The 18,607-nt window shown below is 49.5% G+C and overlaps 1 protein-coding gene across 1 annotated transcript in view; it reads right to left on the minus strand.

Annotated features, from left to right (window-relative positions):
- Nucleotides 1–536: 536 nt before the first annotated feature.
- LOC114004810 (zinc finger and SCAN domain-containing protein 12) overlaps nt 537–18,607 on the minus strand; it is a 19,646-nt gene continuing 1,575 nt past the window's right edge. Inside the window, exons 4-6 of the mRNA XM_027766050.1 lie at nt 14,659–14,788; nt 10,928–11,869; nt 537–1,628 (exon numbers count right to left, since the gene is read on the minus strand). Coding sequence (XP_027621851.1) covers nt 1,627–1,628; nt 10,928–11,869; nt 14,659–14,788 — 1,074 coding nt within the window. The 3' untranslated portion in view covers nt 537–1,626. The remainder of the gene's footprint in view (nt 1,629–10,927; nt 11,870–14,658; nt 14,789–18,607) is intronic.

Consider the following 18,607-nt stretch of genomic DNA (forward strand, 5'->3'; position numbering starts at 1 on the left):
CCCAGCGCGTCCCGCGCGGCGCCGGCTCCTCCCACGCCCCTGCTCTGGCGCTCGCTCGCGTTTGGCCCCTGGTCTCCGTATTTGCGGCCGCGGCCCGGTGCCTGGAACACGGACGTCTGTGTCCTTCCCGGGAACGTCCCCGGCTAGGCAGGAGGGCTCGTGACCGCGGGGCTCGGCAGCCGGAAATGGGACTTGCGATGGAACCTGGCCTTTGGAAACAGCAGAGAAGGCTGTCTGGGGAGACCCGGCCGCGGACGCACGCGTGTGCTTGGGAGGTAAGGATATGCAGGTGAGCCCTCGCCGACAGGGCGGAGCAGCCCTGGTGCCCTCAGATGGTCACCCACCTGTCGGTCCTGCTCCTGCTCCACCCTGCACCTTGGCCGGCCACGGCCCTGGTGGTTCTGGACAGACTCCCCTCTGCCCCCACCCTGGAAAGCACTGAAGTATCAAGATTGGCTTAAAGTGAAGGAAATAAATAAAAGTAACATCACTTTAAAAAAATTAAGAGATCACTTTGAACCAGAGCTGAGAGGGAATATTTTGAAACTAAGAGAAAGTTTAATTTGTAAAGGATCGTTCAAAGGACTTTGCACCTAGTGCTCACAGCTAAGCCAAGACCTACACGATGCTCAATCAGTATTGGTTGAGCGGATCTATAAACTGTATGACGACAGTTAAAGCAGAAACATTCCAAAACACACACTAACTTCACAGACAAGCCAAATTTGTTTACCGGGAAGACAACTTCCGGGCACAGCTGGGAGTGAGCTGTCGAAGCTAGCTAGAGTGGTTGAATAGGGTAAGAAACCTAAAAATCTTACAGACACGAGTGCTTCTGGAGTCAGGCAGATGAGAAGCAGATGGGTTCACTGGTATTCAAGGAGGGGTCACCACCGAGCATGCCAAAGGCTCCTTGAGAGGTCCTCTGTCTTTTTCTCCAAACTTTCTCATCAGTTTTCCATATCAAAAGGTGATCACCCTGGCAGGGGAGAGGAACTATGATAGGTCTTTGTTGGATCTGAAATCTTTGATTCCAAGGTGTCTCTGCATAAGCAAATCTTGTTCCATGGCTTAGCCTAGGATCTAGAGGCGATGTGATGAAGGTAGTTTGGGAAAACTGTATTTGAAGTTTACCTGTCAGAAAAAACACCCAACATACAAACCCCACAGTAGAGAAAGCCGGAGTAGGAGGAGCTCTGGGTTGTGGCTCGGACCGTGGGGCTCCTGCAGTTCAGGGTGTGCTCTGTGCTGTTCCCAGCCCTCCGTCAGCCAGGGTGCTCCCCCACCCTTCCAGCCCACAGCTCTGCAGTTCTCATGCTGTCGCCTCTGCACATCTGGCAGGGGTCACTTGTAGGCCGGCAGGGGAAGGGCCTGCCCCAGCACCTGCTCCTTGGTCCACATTTCTGGCCTCAGCAAGTCTGAGAGTGAGAGGTCGGCCTGGACAGGAACCATTGCAGTCCTCAATGCCTGAGCCCTGGTCCCAGGCCTGTCCTCTCCCTGCAGTCACCATTAGAGACCTTTGCTGCAGGAGGACTGCCACTCTAGGATGAGCAAGCTCAGGAGGAGGGCCACACCAGCCCGGGGTTCACTCGGGTTTTTCAGAAGTATTTTCTTGTAGTGTCTTCTTCCTGGAGCATAAAATAATCATGTTAGCAGAGACTACGTATAGTTTGGTTATTTTGCCAAAAAACTCACAGGCTTGCACAGTGTGCCCAGAAAGAAGGGGAAGTCTGTGTGAGGAAGTGAAATGAACTAAAGGATCAGGCCAGCAGGGGACACATGAGGGTCAGGCAGGTAAATCCCACATGGCCCGCAGAAGGTTCAAGTCCTGGACACTGCGGCTTCAAAATCATGCCTGGTGTGTGTGTGGGAGCCCAGAGTCCCCAGAGGAGAATGGAGGAGAGAGGACTGCAGTGTGGCCATCCCTCCAGGGGGACCTCTCACTTGTCCTGTCTCTGTCTGGGGAGCCCACACGTCCTGCAGCAAATTTAAAAGGGGGGGGGTCATGCCTGAGAGAGGCATGCAGTTGGCGAGCCCCACCCACAGCCCTTTCCTGTGGGTTCGTTGGTACAGCCTGAGAAGGACCAGGCCCATCCCACTGAGTCTCCTTCCCAAGACCCCACCAAACTAGAGAGAAGAGCATGGGGGTGCACCGGGAGGGACTCCCTCTCCCTGAGCAGCTACCCCAGCTCTGGCTCCACTGCAGCGTGGCTCGTGGCTCCCTCAAGCCTGCCCTGCTCCTTTGTCCGCCCCCGACTCCCCCGAGCCCTCCGTGCCACTGCAGCCCTGGGGGGGGGGGGGGGCCTGTGCTCCAAGTGGCGAGAGCAGAGTGGAGAAGGGACTGCTGTGTGGCTGTCCCCCTGGGGTGATTTCTCACTTTCTGTCCCTCTACCTCTGTCTCGCTAGAGCGAGCACATGTGCCCTACAGCAAAAATCTCTGTAAAAAAAAAATGACTGGAAACTTCCATGGGAAAAGATGAAAATTGCTAAGAAAATCAACTAAAAGCATCAACTGGTTACCCCCTAGGTTGAATACCAGTTGTGACTCAACCAAGTACTAGCTTTGTGGAGTCAGGAGGGACACTATTTGAAACCCAGAAGTGGCCAATCTTAAACAAAAAAACTATTCGCTTTTTATTTTTTCAACCTAAGCTCCAGATACAAAGTGACTTTACAGCGTCTCTCAGACACCCTGCAGGGCCCGCAGGTGACACTGGATCCCACATGGCCGACTGCAGTTAGTCTCAGACCTGGTGGCTAGAAGAACATGCCAGGTGCATTTGTGTGTGTGCCCAAAATCCCAGAAGAGACTGCACCACGGCCATCCCTTGTGAGGGGCAATTTCTCATTTACGCACTCTCTGTCCCTCTCTGGTGAGCACAAGCACCCCATGGCAAAAATCTAAAAACAAATAGGTTTATAATGGGTTACTAACAGTTGGAAGCATCTCTAAGCCTTACTCAGGAAGATATCCCTTATTCTGTGAGAATAATGCAGAGTGAATTATGGATCTCAGCTAAGTGGGTGGTCCTTTTCTTTAAAGAGCCATGTTTGGAGGAATGTCTCCTGACACCTTCGCTGTGCAGGCATTGAGGTTTGGGCTGATGTTTATGACAACCAAACCTCACCTGAGATTTGGTATGCAGAAGGTGTAATATTATTGGTTTGTTTGGGTTTTTTTTCAGGCTTCTGCCATCGGGTGCATATCCTCCCAAGAGAGAGAGAGACAGTGAGACAGTGAGACAGTGAGGAATCAACCCCTGGGGGAATGGCCATACCACAATCCCATCTCCATTCTCCTCTCTGGATTCTGGGCACACACGCACACACACCCAGTGTGATTTTCAGGCCTCTGGGTCTGGGAACCCCAACTGGCCATGTGGGAGTACAACACTACAACAGCTTCACCACTGGTGGTAAGAATATTACCTGAGGTTTCTGGACCTCAGACTCTGGGGTTTCTTAAGTATTTTCCAGAAGAGTGATGGCTGAAACATCTGTACAGATCATTTATTCAAGACGCTTGCACCACTGGAACACATGGCTCATTCAGCTGAAATACAGGGAGTCTGACAGGTGGAAGTGTGGGCTCAAGCCGGGCTGCTTGGGCTGCACGCTGGCCCCACTGCCTACTAACTCTGACCTTCAGCCGCTCTAGTTTATTGGTTTGCTTCCTTAGCTGAAAGTTAAACATGTAAGTAAAGCATTCAGTAATGCCTGGCCATTTGAAAGTGGTTAGTGGATATTACATGTTGTTAATAATTTATTCTCTTCTCGATTCCAAATGTCAGTAATAGCTTTGACTTTTAGCAACTCTACAACTAATAGTAACCTGCTGGACCTTAGCGAGCGGCAGCTTGTGCACTGGCACAGGAGAGCAAGCTCCGGAAGCTCTGTACCTTAGGCCCTCCACCTCCACCCTTGCTCACCACAGGACGGCTCCTCACCTTGGAGCGGCTCTGTCCATCCTCCTTCCCCTGCCTCACGCTTCCAACTGCACATTCTCTTCACACAGCTCTTGGGAGAGGCCCACCTCTCTTCCCATTGCATCCCTTTCCACTGTACCCTGGCACCGTCCGGTTACGGCTTACTGTCACCCTGTGTTAAGGTCACTCACCATTGCCTTGGAAACCAGACTGTCCTGTGCTTTCTGCCCTAACCACTCTGTTCCCTTTACCTTGAGCCAACTACGAGAGAAGCCTTCATTTAAAAAGTCGTCCAGTGTTATCCACCAGCTGCTGCTTCCCTAGTCACCAGCGAGCTTTAGTCACTGCCTGACTCCTTTCAGGCTTCTGCCATCGGGTGCATATCCTCCCAAGAGAGAGAGAGACAGTGAGACAGTGAGACAGTGAGGAATCAACCCCTGGGGGAATGGCCATACCACAATCCCATCTCCATTCTCCTCTCTGGATTCTGGGCACACACGCACACACACCCAGTGTGATTTTCAGGCCTCTGGGTCTGGGAACCCCAACTGGCCATGTGGGAGTACAACACTACAACAGCTTCACCACTGGTGGTAAGAATATTACCTGAGGTTTCTGGACCTCAGACTCTGGGGTTTCTTAAGTATTTTCCAGAAGAGTGATGGCTGAAACATCTGTACAGATCATTTATTCAAGACGCTTGCACCACTGGAACACATGGCTCATTCAGCTGAAATACAGGGAGTCTGACAGGTGGAAGTGTGGGCTCAAGCCGGGCTGCTTGGGCTGCACGCTGGCCCCACTGCCTACTAACTCTGACCTTCAGCCGCTCTAGTTTATTGGTTTGCTTCCTTAGCTGAAAGTTAAACATGTAAGTAAAGCATTCAGTAATGCCTGGCCATTTGAAAGTGGTTAGTGGATATTACATGTTGTTAATAATTTATTCTCTTCTCGATTCCAAATGTCAGTAATAGCTTTGACTTTTAGCAACTCTACAACTAATAGTAACCTGCTGGACCTTAGCGAGCGGCAGCTTGTGCACTGGCACAGGAGAGCAAGCTCCGGAAGCTCTGTACCTTAGGCCCTCCACCTCCACCCTTGCTCACCACAGGACGGCTCCTCACCTTGGAGCGGCTCTGTCCATCCTCCTTCCCCTGCCTCACGCTTCCAACTGCACATTCTCTTCACACAGCTCTTGGGAGAGGCCCACCTCTCTTCCCATTGCATCCCTTTCCACTGTACCCTGGCACCGTCCGGTTACGGCTTACTGTCACCCTGTGTTAAGGTCACTCACCATTGCCTTGGAAACCAGACTGTCCTGTGCTTTCTGCCCTAACCACTCTGTTCCCTTTACCTTGAGCCAACTACGAGAGAAGCCTTCATTTAAAAAGTCGTCCAGTGTTATCCACCAGCTGCTGCTTCCCTAGTCACCAGCGAGCTTTAGTCACTGCCTGACTGCAACTGCCAGCCACCGGCAGCCACCCCATCAGTCCTCCTCTCCATCCTGTCTCCTGGATGCAGTGCACCCCCAGGTCCCTGGTTTCTGAGACCCAGCCAGGGCAGCATTACCTCTTCCACCTATCACGGAGCATTCTGCTCACACACGCCGTGTGACACTCCACATCAATATTCGTCACATCCTCCACTTGTGTCAGGCCTCAATTTCTGTGTGGCCAGCTCAGCTCCAGTGCATGCCCCCACGGTACTGTCTTTATCCTGGACAGTGCGATCCCTTCAGATGCCTACTGAAAATCCCACGCCCCTACACCTTTGTGTTTTAGATTTTTGCCATAGGGCACATGTGCTCACCAGAGAGGGACAGAAAGTAAGGAATTTCCACCCCGGGGAGGATGTCTTCACTTCAATCCCTCCTCCATTCTCCTCATGGAATTCTGGGGACTCACACACATGTGCCCAGCCTCATTTTGTTTTAAGAGATTTTTTTGGCTATAGGGCACATGCGTTTGCCAAAGAGACAAAGAGAGACAGAAAGTGAGAAATCACCCTCATAGGGGATGGCCATACCACAATCCCTTCTCCATTTTCCTCTTGGGCACACCTGTACACATGCCCAGCGTGAGTTTTAAGCTGCCCAGTCCAGAACTTAAACTGTGGTCAACTACGTGAGAAATCAGCGATGTTACCATTACACAATCTGCTGGTCCCACACCCAGTCTGATTTTCAAGCCACTATTGTCCAGGACTCAAACTGTGGTCAGTCATGTAGGAGTCCAGTACCCTGACCACCACACCACCTGCAGGCCCTTTTTTTTTTTTTTTGAAAAGGTTTTTGCTATAGGGCACGTGTGCTCGCCAGAGACAGACAGAGACAGAAAGCGAGAAATCACCCCCCAGGGGAGGGATGGCCACGCCACAATCCCTTCTCCTCCATTCTCCTCTTGGGACCTTGGGCACGCACGCACATACGCCCGGCGTGAGTTTTAAGCCACCGGGTCCAGGATGTGAACCACAGTCGACTACATGGGAGTCCAGCGACAGCCATTATGCTAACTGCTGGTCCCAGCCCATTTGTTTTTTGATATTACAACTGCACAAGAACAAGAACCAAACCCCACCTTTATTTTTAACCAAGTCAGGAACCCTGTCTTTGTACACAGCAGGCACGCTGCACTGTTCTGGGTCTTGCCCTATGGCCCCTGTGGTACTGAATAGGTAAGAGGAATGTCGTAGAGTGCAGGAGGGAAACGGAGCAGGGGTTCACTGACCAAGCAGGCTGTGCAGACAGTGGGCTGGAAATACCCCAAGTAAAAGCATCGAGTCGACAGCAGGCCTAAGATGAGGGCTGCATTTCAGCGAGCAATCAGAGTAGAGGTTCTGAAACAACCGTTCCGTGAAGTCAAATTAGAGGAGTATGGGTAGTGTCCATTTCGTAAGGACATTCTCCTAAGTTCTCATCACTATATAATACAGCTGCTCCCAACGAGAAGCGCTGAAGAGAGTGTGAAACAGGAGGCAGGCTAGGCCTAGCAGGATGTGTCCTCACATCCTCAGAGCTCCCTCTGGGGTCTGTCCTGGGGCAGAAATCTGGGTTCCCAGTCCCAGTGGCCTCGTGTGCAGCTGCAGTGCTGGTGTCACAGAAAAGCTGAATAACCAGCTCCCAGCTTAGGAACGAGTTGTTAAAACCGTCCATTGCTTCTTCCTCTGTTGTGAAATCAAGAGAATCTCATAGTTGTGCACCTTCCAACCCAGGGGCCAGTCTGAGCCGCGACATGCCTGAGCTTTGGCACCAATGCCATTCCTGTGTCTAGGTGAGTGTGCTCACCCCTACAGCACAGTTCAGGGCAGACACAACCACCAGCCCAGTGGAGACGTCCTACATGAGGCAGTGGGGCAAGGAGCCCGGGATGGCCCGAGGGAGGTGGGACACATTGCAGGAGCAGGCATGGCAGGCACAGGGCTAGGAAGCGAGGCAATTCAGAGTGGGGCCTCCAGAAGGAAGGGGGTTCCCAGGACCAGCAGTTAGCGTAAGGGCTATGTCGCTGGACTCCCATGTAGTTGACTGTAGTTCGCTGGCTTAAACTCATGCCAGGTGTGGGAACCAGCAGTTGGCATAATGACTATGTCGCTGGACTCCCACGTAGTCAACCACAGTTCGCATCCCAGACGCAGTGGCTTAAAACTCACACCGGGCGCATGTGCGTGTGTGCCCAAGATCCCGAGAGGAGAATGGAAGAGAAGGGATTGCGGCGTGACCATCCCCCTGGGGGGTGATTTCTTGCTTTCTGTCTCTGTGTCTCTCTGTCTGTCTGGTGAGCGCACATGTCCTATAGCAAAAAACCTCTCCAAAAGAAAAAAACAAAAAAACTCATGCCAGGTGTGCAGGTGTGTGTGTCTGTGTGTGTGCATGCCCGAGATCCTGAGAGAATGGAGGAGAAGGGATTGTGGCATGGCCATCCCCCCTGTGAAGTGATTTCTCTCTTTCTGTCTTGAAATGAGAAAGCAAGCCAGCAAATTCAGGACTCGAACACTGGTTGGCCATGTGGGAGTGTCCAGCACCTTAACCACCACGCCACCTGCTGGTCCCCGTCTCTCTGTCTTTCTGGCATGCACACGGGCCCTACAGCAAAAACCTTTCAAAAAAAGGAGTTCCCTTCCTCTTCCTCCCCTCCCCATCTGCCACTGTCTCATCACATCAACTCACTGATGAGCTAGAAGTGAGGGGAGAAGAGGACTAGAATTGAGCTGAGTAGGAAGGTATGAGAAACCGTGGCAGTTGCTGTGGCAAAATAGAGAAGGGAATTATAGGACAGTTCAGTAGAGATTAAGGATAATTTCTATGGAGAGACAGCAAGTGGCATGATAGTTAAGGCACTGGACTCTCACGTGGTCTGCTATGGTTTGAGTCCCAGACCTGGCTTGGAAATCACACTAGGTGCGTGCGCGAAAGCCCAAGAGGAGAATGGAAGAGAAGGGAGTGCAGTGCGGCCAACCCCCTGAAAGGTAACTTCCCCCTTTCCCTCTCTCTGTATGCACCCTATGGCAAAAACTTAAAAAAAAAAGAAAGAAAGAAATTTAGTGCTAGAACTGGGAACTAGGTGTCATGGAGACAGGGACTAGGAACCACAGGTACACCTCTGGGCCCATGTGCTGTCCACGGAGAGAGCCCTCACAGTTCCCCCTGGGGCAGAGTATTTTCTCAGTGATACGTGGGAGTCCACCAGTTGTGGGTTGTTTCTCAGAAGTCCAAGGGATGTGTCATTCATCTCTGGGCCTTTTACATACTCAGGATGGAAATTACACCAAAAAGCTGTAATGTTCTCAAGGACATTATTCGGGAATTTGAAACACAGTGGTAACAGCAGCATGGGAACCAGGGATGTCCAGATCACACAGCACCAGTAGCACGCCCCTATACACACATGCCCTGTGCTTGGAAGACCCTCCAGAGCCTCGCTATGCCGTCTCTTTCCTCCAAATACTTTAATTGGAAGGAATGGAAAGACTACTTAAAGCCCATTTGGGGGCATAATGGTAGGTTAATTCCCTGTCCATCCTGAAGAGCAAGTGGCTCGTGTTTCCTGAAGGGACTTCTTGTGCTAAACATGAGCAGAGGCCCCTTGTTTACAAGCCATTCAGGATTCCTCACTTCACAGGTGACCTTGAAAGTAGCTGTGGCTCCATTTCCAGATCTTATGTTCTAACTGGTGCATTTCAGGGGACTGTGGAGCCCTAAGGACAGACTCCTATCCAGGCTCGGTGTTGTAGAGGACCTGTGAGTGGGACTCAACGTTCTAAAGAAGCCCTCAGGTGACTCCGATGATCACGGGGCTGGGGAGTCACTGGGTGTAACAGACAGGACTGGAAGCCAGAGGTGGCACTGGGACTGTGGGCCTCCCTCTGTGTGGTGCTGCAGCTGTCATCATCTCCGTAAGCCAGAGTGCCCTCACTTTTAAAATGGAGAATTTTAGGCTGGTCCCTAGCTCAATGGTTAAGGGAGCCAGATCCCACATGGCTGATTGAGATTGGAATCCTGGCCCCACAGCATGTGTGTTTGTGCTTAAAATCCTGATGGGGGACCAGCAGGTGGCGTGGTGGTTAAGGGCACTAGACTCCCACATGATCAACTGTGGTTTGAGTTTTGGACCTGCAGCTTGCTTTCTCATTTTCCCTCTTTCTCTCTCTCTCTCTCTCTGTCCCTCTCTGGTCAAAATTTAAAATAAGTAAAATAAATAAAATTAAATAGAGCAAGTCTTAAAAAAAAAAAATCCTGATAGGAAGGAGAAATGGAGGGAAGACCACAGTGTGGCCATGCCTCATTGTGGGGGTGGTTTATATATATATTTTTTAAGTGATATTTTTGCTATAGGGCACATGCAGTTGCCAGAGAGAGAGAGAGAGAGAGAAAGTGAGAAATCATCCCCCAGGGGGATGGCCACACTTCAATCCCTTGATTGAGATCCAAACCGCTGGGTTTGGGACTCGAACCGCTGTTGGCCATGTGGGAGTCCAGCAACCTAACAACTATGCCATCTGCTGGTCCAGGGTGTGGGGTAGGGGTGGGGAGTGGGGTGGAGTGTTTTCTCTCTCTGGCAATAAAAAATTTAAAAAGAAAAAAATACAATGGAGTATTTTGGTTTACAGAGAAATTTTAGGAATTATATGAGAACAGTGCTTTGTAAAGTGCTCTGTGAGGTGTTCCAGTGCTGTGAAGTATTAAACAAAATTACTGACACTTAGCACCCTCCCGGCCTGTCCTCAACTTCATGCCCTCACCCACCCAGTCTGAAGGAATTCTATTTCAGGCCAGCTGGTTGTGTTCCGATGCCTCCAATCCACAGGCACTCCTGCCTCTGCTGGCGTTTGTTTCACTAACGTTTCCTTCTTTCTGCCTCCCACGTCTGCCCACTGGTCCTTACATTCTGTAAACATCTCTCCTGACCACTCAGGCAAAGTAGTCTGTTCTTCAGATTCCCTGCACGCAGTACCCACTAAGTGCCGCTTTGATTTATTTCCTGAAGGCTTACTTAACGACCTGTGAGCCTCAGCTCTCCCAACTGGGCATAAACTGTGGAAAGGAGCCTGGTGTGCTGCCCCGTTCTCCATGACATCGCATGCAGTGGGCGACACTACAGGTCCTTACTAAACACAGAGGCTTCCTTACAGGAAGTGACTGCCATGTGGCCCAAAGCTGACAGCTCAATTCCCCACAGCTGGCACTCTCGAGCCACTCCCCAGCAGCCAACACTCCAGACTAGACCCTTCTCCTTTGTGGACATCTTGGTGCTCAGTAACAGCCAAGTTCTGCCTGAATGATTAGCTACAGGGACCACCTTTGCTGTGGGTTCTCTGGTGTTCACCGAGATCTGACCTCTGTCTGAAGGCTCCCCAGTGTGGGTTCCCTATATGCTAGGAGGACCGATCTCTGGGTTAAAGCCTTCCCACATGGACCACATTTATAGGGTTGCTTTCTAGTATGGACTGGTTGATGTTCTACGAGACCTGTCCTCTGAACGAAGGCCTTTCACATACGCCACACTTACAGGGTTTCTCCCCAGAGTGGCTCCTCTGGTGCTGCAGGAGGCCGCTCTGACTGAAGGCTTTCCCACACTCTTCGCACTGATAGCATTTTTCTTTGTGGTGGATCTCCTGATGGGACACGAGGGAGGAGTGGTACACAAAGGCTTTCCCACACTCTTCGCACTGATAGCATTTTTCTTTGTGGTGAATCTCCTGATGGGACACGAGGGAGGAGTGGTACACAAAGGCTTTCCCACACTCGCTGCACTCGTAGGGCTTCGCGCCAGCGTGAACGCCCTGGTGCTGCCTCAGCACGGAGCGCCGACTGAAGCTTCTGTCACACTGTGGACACTGGTAGGGTTTGTCTCGCGTGTGGATCTTGAGATGGTTGAAGAGGCCTGCCTTCTGGCTAAAGGCTTTGCCACACTCGTTACAGTGGTAGTGTTTTTCTCCCATGTGAAGTCTCTGGTGTTGATTAAGGACTGACCACCGGCCAAAGTCTTTGCCGCACTCATGGCATTTATATGGCTTCTCTCCGGTGTGTACGATTTTATGTCTGATGAACACAGTTCTCCCACGGAAAGTTTTCCCACACTCTCCGCACTTGTAGGGCCTGTCTCCAGTATGGATCCTCTGATGCTCGATGAGGCGTGAGCGCCGACTGAAAGATTTTCCACAGTCGTCACATGCATGAGATTTTTGTCCTGGACAGACTCTCTGATGTACAGTATGGTCAGAACCTTCAATCAGACTTACTCCAGTTTCGTCACATGTAGGTTGTTTATCTTCCCTGAAGTATCCAGAAGGCTGTTCTGTTTTTGCTTCAGGTTCATAAGTTTCTCCACACCCAGGAGACTGGGGCGTATCATTTTCAAATCTGGTAGATATATTCCCATATGGCTCCATTTCTTCAGAAACTTCCTGCTTTAAATTCCTGTACTCGTTTCTAGTCTCCACATCTGAAACTACAGATCATAAATGTGATCTACATTTCAGGAATAGCAAACAGTAATTTCGTTAGACAACAGAACATTCTAATGGAAAACACAATAGGAACCTAGTTTCTGGAGCCAGCAGGTGATATGGTGGTTAAGGGTGCTGGACTCCCACATGGCCAACCACGATTCAAGACTAGGTTCTAGCAGCTTATTTCTCACTTTCTCTCTCTCTGTCCCTCTCTGGTCAAATTTAAATAAATAAATGGATAAATAAAGTTACGTAAAATAATTATTTAAAAAAAAAAACACTGGGGCCAGCAGTGGCGTGGTGTTTAAGGTGCTGGACACTCCCACATGGCTGACCACGGTTCAAGTCCTGGGCCTGGCGGCTTGCTTTCTCACTTTCCCTCTCTTTCTCTGTCTCTCTCTGATCAAATTAAAATAAAATGAATGAATAGATAAAATTTTTAAAAAAAGAAAAAAAAAACCCAAACACCTAGTTTCTGCATGACTATAAAGCAGCATCAGACATAGAACCAATCTAATATATAAAGCACTCTGAAAATTAAGGAAGCGATTAATGACCTAGCAGAAAATGCGACACAAGAAAGATGGATGGCTTCCAGGTAAGAAAACAAAAGCGCTGGGGCCAGCAAGTCACGTGGTGGTTAAGGCACTGAATTCCCACATGGCCGACCATGGTTCAATGGTTGACCTGGTGTCTTGCTTTCTCACTTTCCCTCTCTTTCTCTGTCTCTCTTATCAAACTGGAAAATAATAATAATAAAGTTAAATAAAATAATTCTTAAAAAAATTACAGTAGGTCTCTCTTTTTAAAAATTTGATAAGAGGCTATTTGTCTCACCACAGAGAGGGAGAGTGCCCCATGGGGACATTCGCGCCACAATGCCTTCTCCATCTCTCTCCTCTTGGGATTCTGGGCGTGCAAGCCCTGGGCCCAGTGTGTCCTTTGGGCCACTGGGTGTACTCAAACTGCATAGTCGGCCACGTGGGATCACACTGCCTCAACCACCCACCTCGGGCTGACCCAGAACAGCTCTAGCTCACAATAAGGGAAAAGCAAATTTAAATGACACGGAGATACAATTTTCAACCTCCAAATCTGCCTCATCAGTTTGATATAATACTGTGTTAATAAAGTAGGTATCACGTATTGCCAGCAGAAATGTGAACTGATTCGAGCCTTTACAGAGGGCAATTTAACAGCTGTCACAACTGAACATTCCACCCACAGGAATTTGTACTGCAGACACACTCACCCTCACTCTCCACAGCAGAATGTGGTCAGACACTGGGTGAATGGCACTGCAGGGGGCTGGCTGAGCTGGCCGAGTGACAGCTGGCTAAGCGGACCGAGTGACGGGACTGGCTGAGCAGGCCGAGTGACAGGGGGCTGGCTTAGCAGGCTGAGTGACAGGGGGCTGGCAAAGTGGGCCAAGTGACGGGGCTGGCTGAGCTGGCCAAGTGATACACCCACACATTCCAACATTAAGCAGCTGGTAAGAAATAAAAAATGCAAGATTCTACATCTCAGTGATAAAGAGGAAAAATATTTGTGTCAATTTGAAAAATGTGTATTCACAAAAATAATTCCTGCAAGGATATACAAAAACTAGTCATCGTGACAACCTATTTTAGAGACTAGATGGCTAGGTGTTACTGAGTAGAATGAAACTTTTCATTGGATAACTTGTAAATTATAACTTTTTATAATTGTTGGTTTTTGAACAAAGTTTTATCTGTTTAAAAAAATTAAACAAGGGGCCAGCAGATGGTGTGGTGGTTAAGGTGCTCGACTCCCACATAGGCGACCATGGTTCAAGCCCCACACCTAGCGGCTTAGAAACTGTGCTAGGTGCATGTGCACGTGTGCCCAAAGTCCCAGGGGAAAACGGAGGGACTGACATGGCCGTCCCTCCTGGGGTCTCCCACCTCTCCTCTCAGTGTCTCTCTGTTTCTAGAGAGTGCCCGTGACCTATGCCAAAAACTTAAAACAACAAATGAAAATTAAATGAAAAAAAAAAGGAGAAATTAGAGATAAAGTAGGTAAAGGGTCGCTTACCATTCACCACATTTTACCACATTTGTTTTATCTTATTCCCTTTCTAAGAGTAATTATAGTCATTAATTTTTCTTTTTTTTTTCTTTTTTTTTTTTGAGAGGTTTTTTGCTATAGGGCACGTGTGCTTGCCAGACAGAGAGAGAGAGGGAGAGCGAGAGAAAGCGAGAAACACCAGAGAGAAAGCGAGAAATCACCCCCCCAGGATGACCACGCTGCAATCCCTTCTCCTCCATTCTCCTCTCGGGATCTTAGGCACGCATGCACACGCGTCCGGCATGAGTTTAAGCCACCGGGTCTCGGACTCGAACCGCGGTCAACTACATGGGAGTCCAGCAACATAGCCATTACGCTAACTGCTGGTCCCAGTCATTAATTTTTCTAGAGCCACCTGAGACTTGGCTGCAGCGATCACCGGGCAAAGGCTTACTCACTGGAGGAGGAAGGATGCGGCCCAAGTATAGAGCAGCAATACTGCTGGGGAGAGTACGGACTACAAGTCGGGAGTTGCCATAAGGACCGAACCAAGTCATTTCAAATAAACTATAGTCAGAATTTACGAAAAAAAGAAAAAAGTGACTTTAAAAAGAAAAACGAATTGAAGAGTGAAAAGCAAGCTGCCTGAGCCCTTGGATTCCTAGAGGTGCCTCCCTAACTCTGATGATAAGAAATGGCACTAAATGTATAGAACTTGGTTCATCTTTCTCATCTTCCCAAGGTGGGTCTTGCTCCTTACCTTGCTCCTGTTGGGCTTCAGGTTCTGATGGTTCCCACCTGAGCCGGACGTCTGTGGACTGGAGGGCCATAGTGGGTTCTTGTTCTGTTTCTAGAGGTTCCACCTCCTGTTCCCCAGAGAGTACTGGGGCCTGAGAAAAATGAGATAAGCTGGTAACAGACAGCGGAGCATATTGTTCACGGCAGTGGCACGAGTTCGCTGAATGTGAAACACCTTCCCAAATACTACTGCTGTCGCCCTACCCATTCTTCAAGGCTCACGTAAATGCCGTCACCTCTGGGGAACCAGCTCTGTCCCAGCCACAAGTAATTTCTGCTGTAACTTACAGTGAAAGCATGTTGATTGTGCCACCTTTACTTCATTCTGATGCTCACAGTGGAGAAGGCAAAGAGTAAAAAAGGATAAACAACAAAGGGGCCAGCAGGTGGCATGGTGTTTAAGGGTGCTGGACTCCCACATGGTCGACTGAGGTTCGAGTCCCACATCTGGCGGCTTGCTTTCTCACTTTCTCTGTGTCCTTCTCTGGTCAAATTAAAATAAATTAAATAAATAAAGTTAGGATAATTCTTTTAAAAAAAAGAAAGGAGAAGGAAAAGAAGGTAAAAAGCAGCAGAAAGGTGAGACAAAGACAGGACTTAGGGGAAAATAGAAAAGTAGAGAAAGAAAAGGGGAAGGGGAACAGTGCAGGGAAACAATGCGGCAGAATGAGAAGGCAGGTGGGAACAAGAGGGAGGAGGGGAGAGTGGGCAGTGGGAGACAGGGAGACACGTCCTTCAGACATTGCGGAAGTCTCTGCCCTTTGCCCGTCCCACTTCTCTCCGGAAGACGACCTTATTTCCCACTCGGCAGATCACAATCGTCTAAAGATATCTCCCTCCAACTTCATCTACCTCCACACTTGCTCTTTCCTCCCCTCCTCAGGGAAGATTTCTTCTCTCCAAGCTCACATCTCTGCTTCTGTCTGCAATTCCACCCTTCTGCTTCCCTAACCCAATCCATTATTTAACTCACTTCGGCCACTCCTGTTCCCCCATAGGCACATTTACTCTTTTTTTTTTTGAGAGGTTTTTGCTATAGAGCGCGTGCGCGCCAGACAGACAGAAAGACAGAGAGACAGAAAGCGAGAAATTACCCCCCAGGGGAGATAGCCATGCCGCAATCCCTTCTCCTCCATTCTCCTCTTGGGATCTTGGGCCCACACGCACACGCGCCCGGTGTGAGTTTTAAGCCACTGGGTCAGGGACGTGAACCGCGGTCGACTACGTGGGAGTCCAGCGACATAGCCATTATGCTAACTGCTGGTCCCGGCACATTTACTCTTGCTTTTAAAAATAATGTTTCCCCAGCACAGCACAAGGGGACTTTTAAAAGTTCATGGAAAATGGAATTAAAGTTTATTTCGGCACAAATATTTTAAAAAATCTATGCATAGTTTATTCAGAACATGTACTTTCCATGAACTTTTTGAAGACCCGCTAGATTTGTAAGACACGAATTCTCAGACACAAATTGCGCACGCCGAGCTGCTCTGTGACTCTGAGCCACTCCCCCTCCCTCAGGTGACAGGGCAGCCACCCTCGAGAGCCAAGCTCTTGTCACTGTACTCCCTCCACCAGGGCATTTTTACGTGCGCCAAAAAACGCCGTCACACGCTGTCTCTACGCCCTGCAGTTTGATTTTGTAACCTCTGCCTCCAGAATAAGAGCCAGGTCGAGAACGCATTCTCGGATGTATGGAGAGGTGTTTTGATAGTTCACGGTTATGAGAGGAAGCAGGGCCAGCAGAGCGAGCTCTGCGCCCCCATCTCTGAAGCAGGGACTGGCTGGCCACACGAGTCACCTGTGCTGCACCTGCACCGAGGGCCCATTCCCCCAGGTTCTCGTCCTACCTCCTGGGCCACTCACTTCCCACTGCTGGGGCCGGCAGCCTCGCTCACGGCTTTAAACACATGCCACCCACATTCCAAAAACCTTCACTCACGCCTCTACCACAGACCCCCCCAAACCTCAGCACTCCCAGGGGTTTGGCCAACACTCCCATTCAGATTCTAACAGGAATCTCAAATACCAACTTTTTTTTTGAGAGAGAGATTTTTGCTATAGGGTACATGCGCTCACCAGAGAGAAAAAGAGGCAGACAGAAAGAAATCACCCCCCAGATCATGCCGCGATTCCTTCTCCCTTCTCTTGGAATTCTGTGCACACAGGCCAGCGAATTTCACTGCTCTTAACAAGGACCCTGCCAGTGAGCAGTTTTCACACAGGAACACCACAGGGGTCTTTAGTCTTTAGACTCCAGGGTGGCAGCTCCTAGGAGATCAGGCAGCTTCCAGGAGCATGCTGTGCACCGACTTGGGGCAGGACTCATTAATGCAGATTTTGAACTGGAATCTCACAGACAGGGAGGCTGCATGCCCAGGGTGATTTCAAGCTGCCAGGTCTGGGGCTGAAACCATGATCAACCATGTGAGAGTCCAAAACCCCACACAAAATGTTGAAACAGTAACAAAAGGTTCTGCTTTTCTTCAGTTATCTGTACTGTGCAACAACAGTGGCACACCTTTCAAAAGGCAGCTTCCTATCTTGCTACCATCTCTCTTGAACAGATTTTCTGTGCCAGGAAGCTTCTATTTCTTTAGGTTTTGCTGCAGGTCATAGACGCTACCAGGAGAGAGAGGAAAAGTGAGAAATCATCCCCCAGGGGATAGCCACTCCTCAATCCCTCTTATCCCTTCTCCTCTCAGGATTTTAGGCATGCATGCATATGCACCCAGCGTAATTTTCAAGCCATTAGTCTGAGACTCAACCATGGCTGGCCAAGTTGGAGTCTAGCACCTTAACCACCATGCCACCTGCTGCTCCTAAAATAAATTTGCCAGGGGGCATGAGTGCTCAATGGAGAGAGACAAAAAGGGAAAGTGAGAAGGACCACCATGGGTAATGGTCATGCTGCAATCCCTTCCTCCGTCTCTTCCTTCTTTTTTTTTTTTTTTTTTTTTGAGATTTTTACTATAGGGCGCGTGCGCTCGCCAGACAGAGAGAGACATTAGAGACAGAAAGCGAGAAATCGCCCCCCAGGGGGGATAGTCACGCCGCAATCCCTTCTCCTCCATTCTCCTCTCGGGATCTTGGGCACGCACGCACACGCGCCCGGCATGAGTTTTAAGCCACCGGGTCCGGACGCGAACCGCGGTCGACTACGTGGGAGTCCAGCGACATAGCCATTACGCTAAATGCTGGTTCCCCCTCCGTCTCTTCCTTCTGAGCACTATGGGTGCACATACAAGCTCACACGCTGCAAGTGATTCTCAAGTCACTGGGTCCAGACTTGAACCACACTTTCAGTCATGTGGGATCAGCTGCTCCAACCACCAGGCAGTGGGCTGGTCCAATGCCTTCTGTTGCTAAGCTGAGCAACATGTTCATGAAACAGGGTTTTGTAGCTCGGTACAGAAATACACAATCCCTCCATGGAAAAGATAAAAATAAGTTAGAACTATGGGGACCAGCAGGTGGTGTAATGGTTATGCCGCTGGACTCTCACGTAGTTGACTGGTTTAAGTCCCAGACCTGGTGGCTTAAAACTTACGACAGGTGTGTGTATACCCAAGATCCCAGGAAGAGAATGGAGGTGAAGGGATAGTGGCATGGCCATCCCTCGGAGTGTGGGGGGATTTCTCACTCTCTTTCTCTCTGTTTCTCTCTTTGGCAAGTGCACACACTCTATAGCAAAAATCTCTCTTAAAAATTTTTTTTAAATGGCCAGGTGACATGATGGTTAACGGTGTTGGATTCTTACATGGCTGATGAGGTTCAAGTTCTTGCTTTCCCTTTCTCTCTCTCTGTGCAGTTAAAAAAAAATTTAAAAAGTAGCAAACGAAATCAAATAATTTTTTTTTATTTTATTTATTTATTTTTTGGAGAGGTTTTTGCTATAGGGCACGTGCGCT

The sequence above is a fragment of the Tupaia chinensis genome, unplaced genomic scaffold (assembly GCF_000334495.1).
Source record: "Tupaia chinensis unplaced genomic scaffold, TupChi_1.0 Scaffold140356_1, whole genome shotgun sequence".
NCBI classification, from domain to species: Eukaryota; Metazoa; Chordata; class Mammalia; order Scandentia; family Tupaiidae; genus Tupaia; species Tupaia belangeri.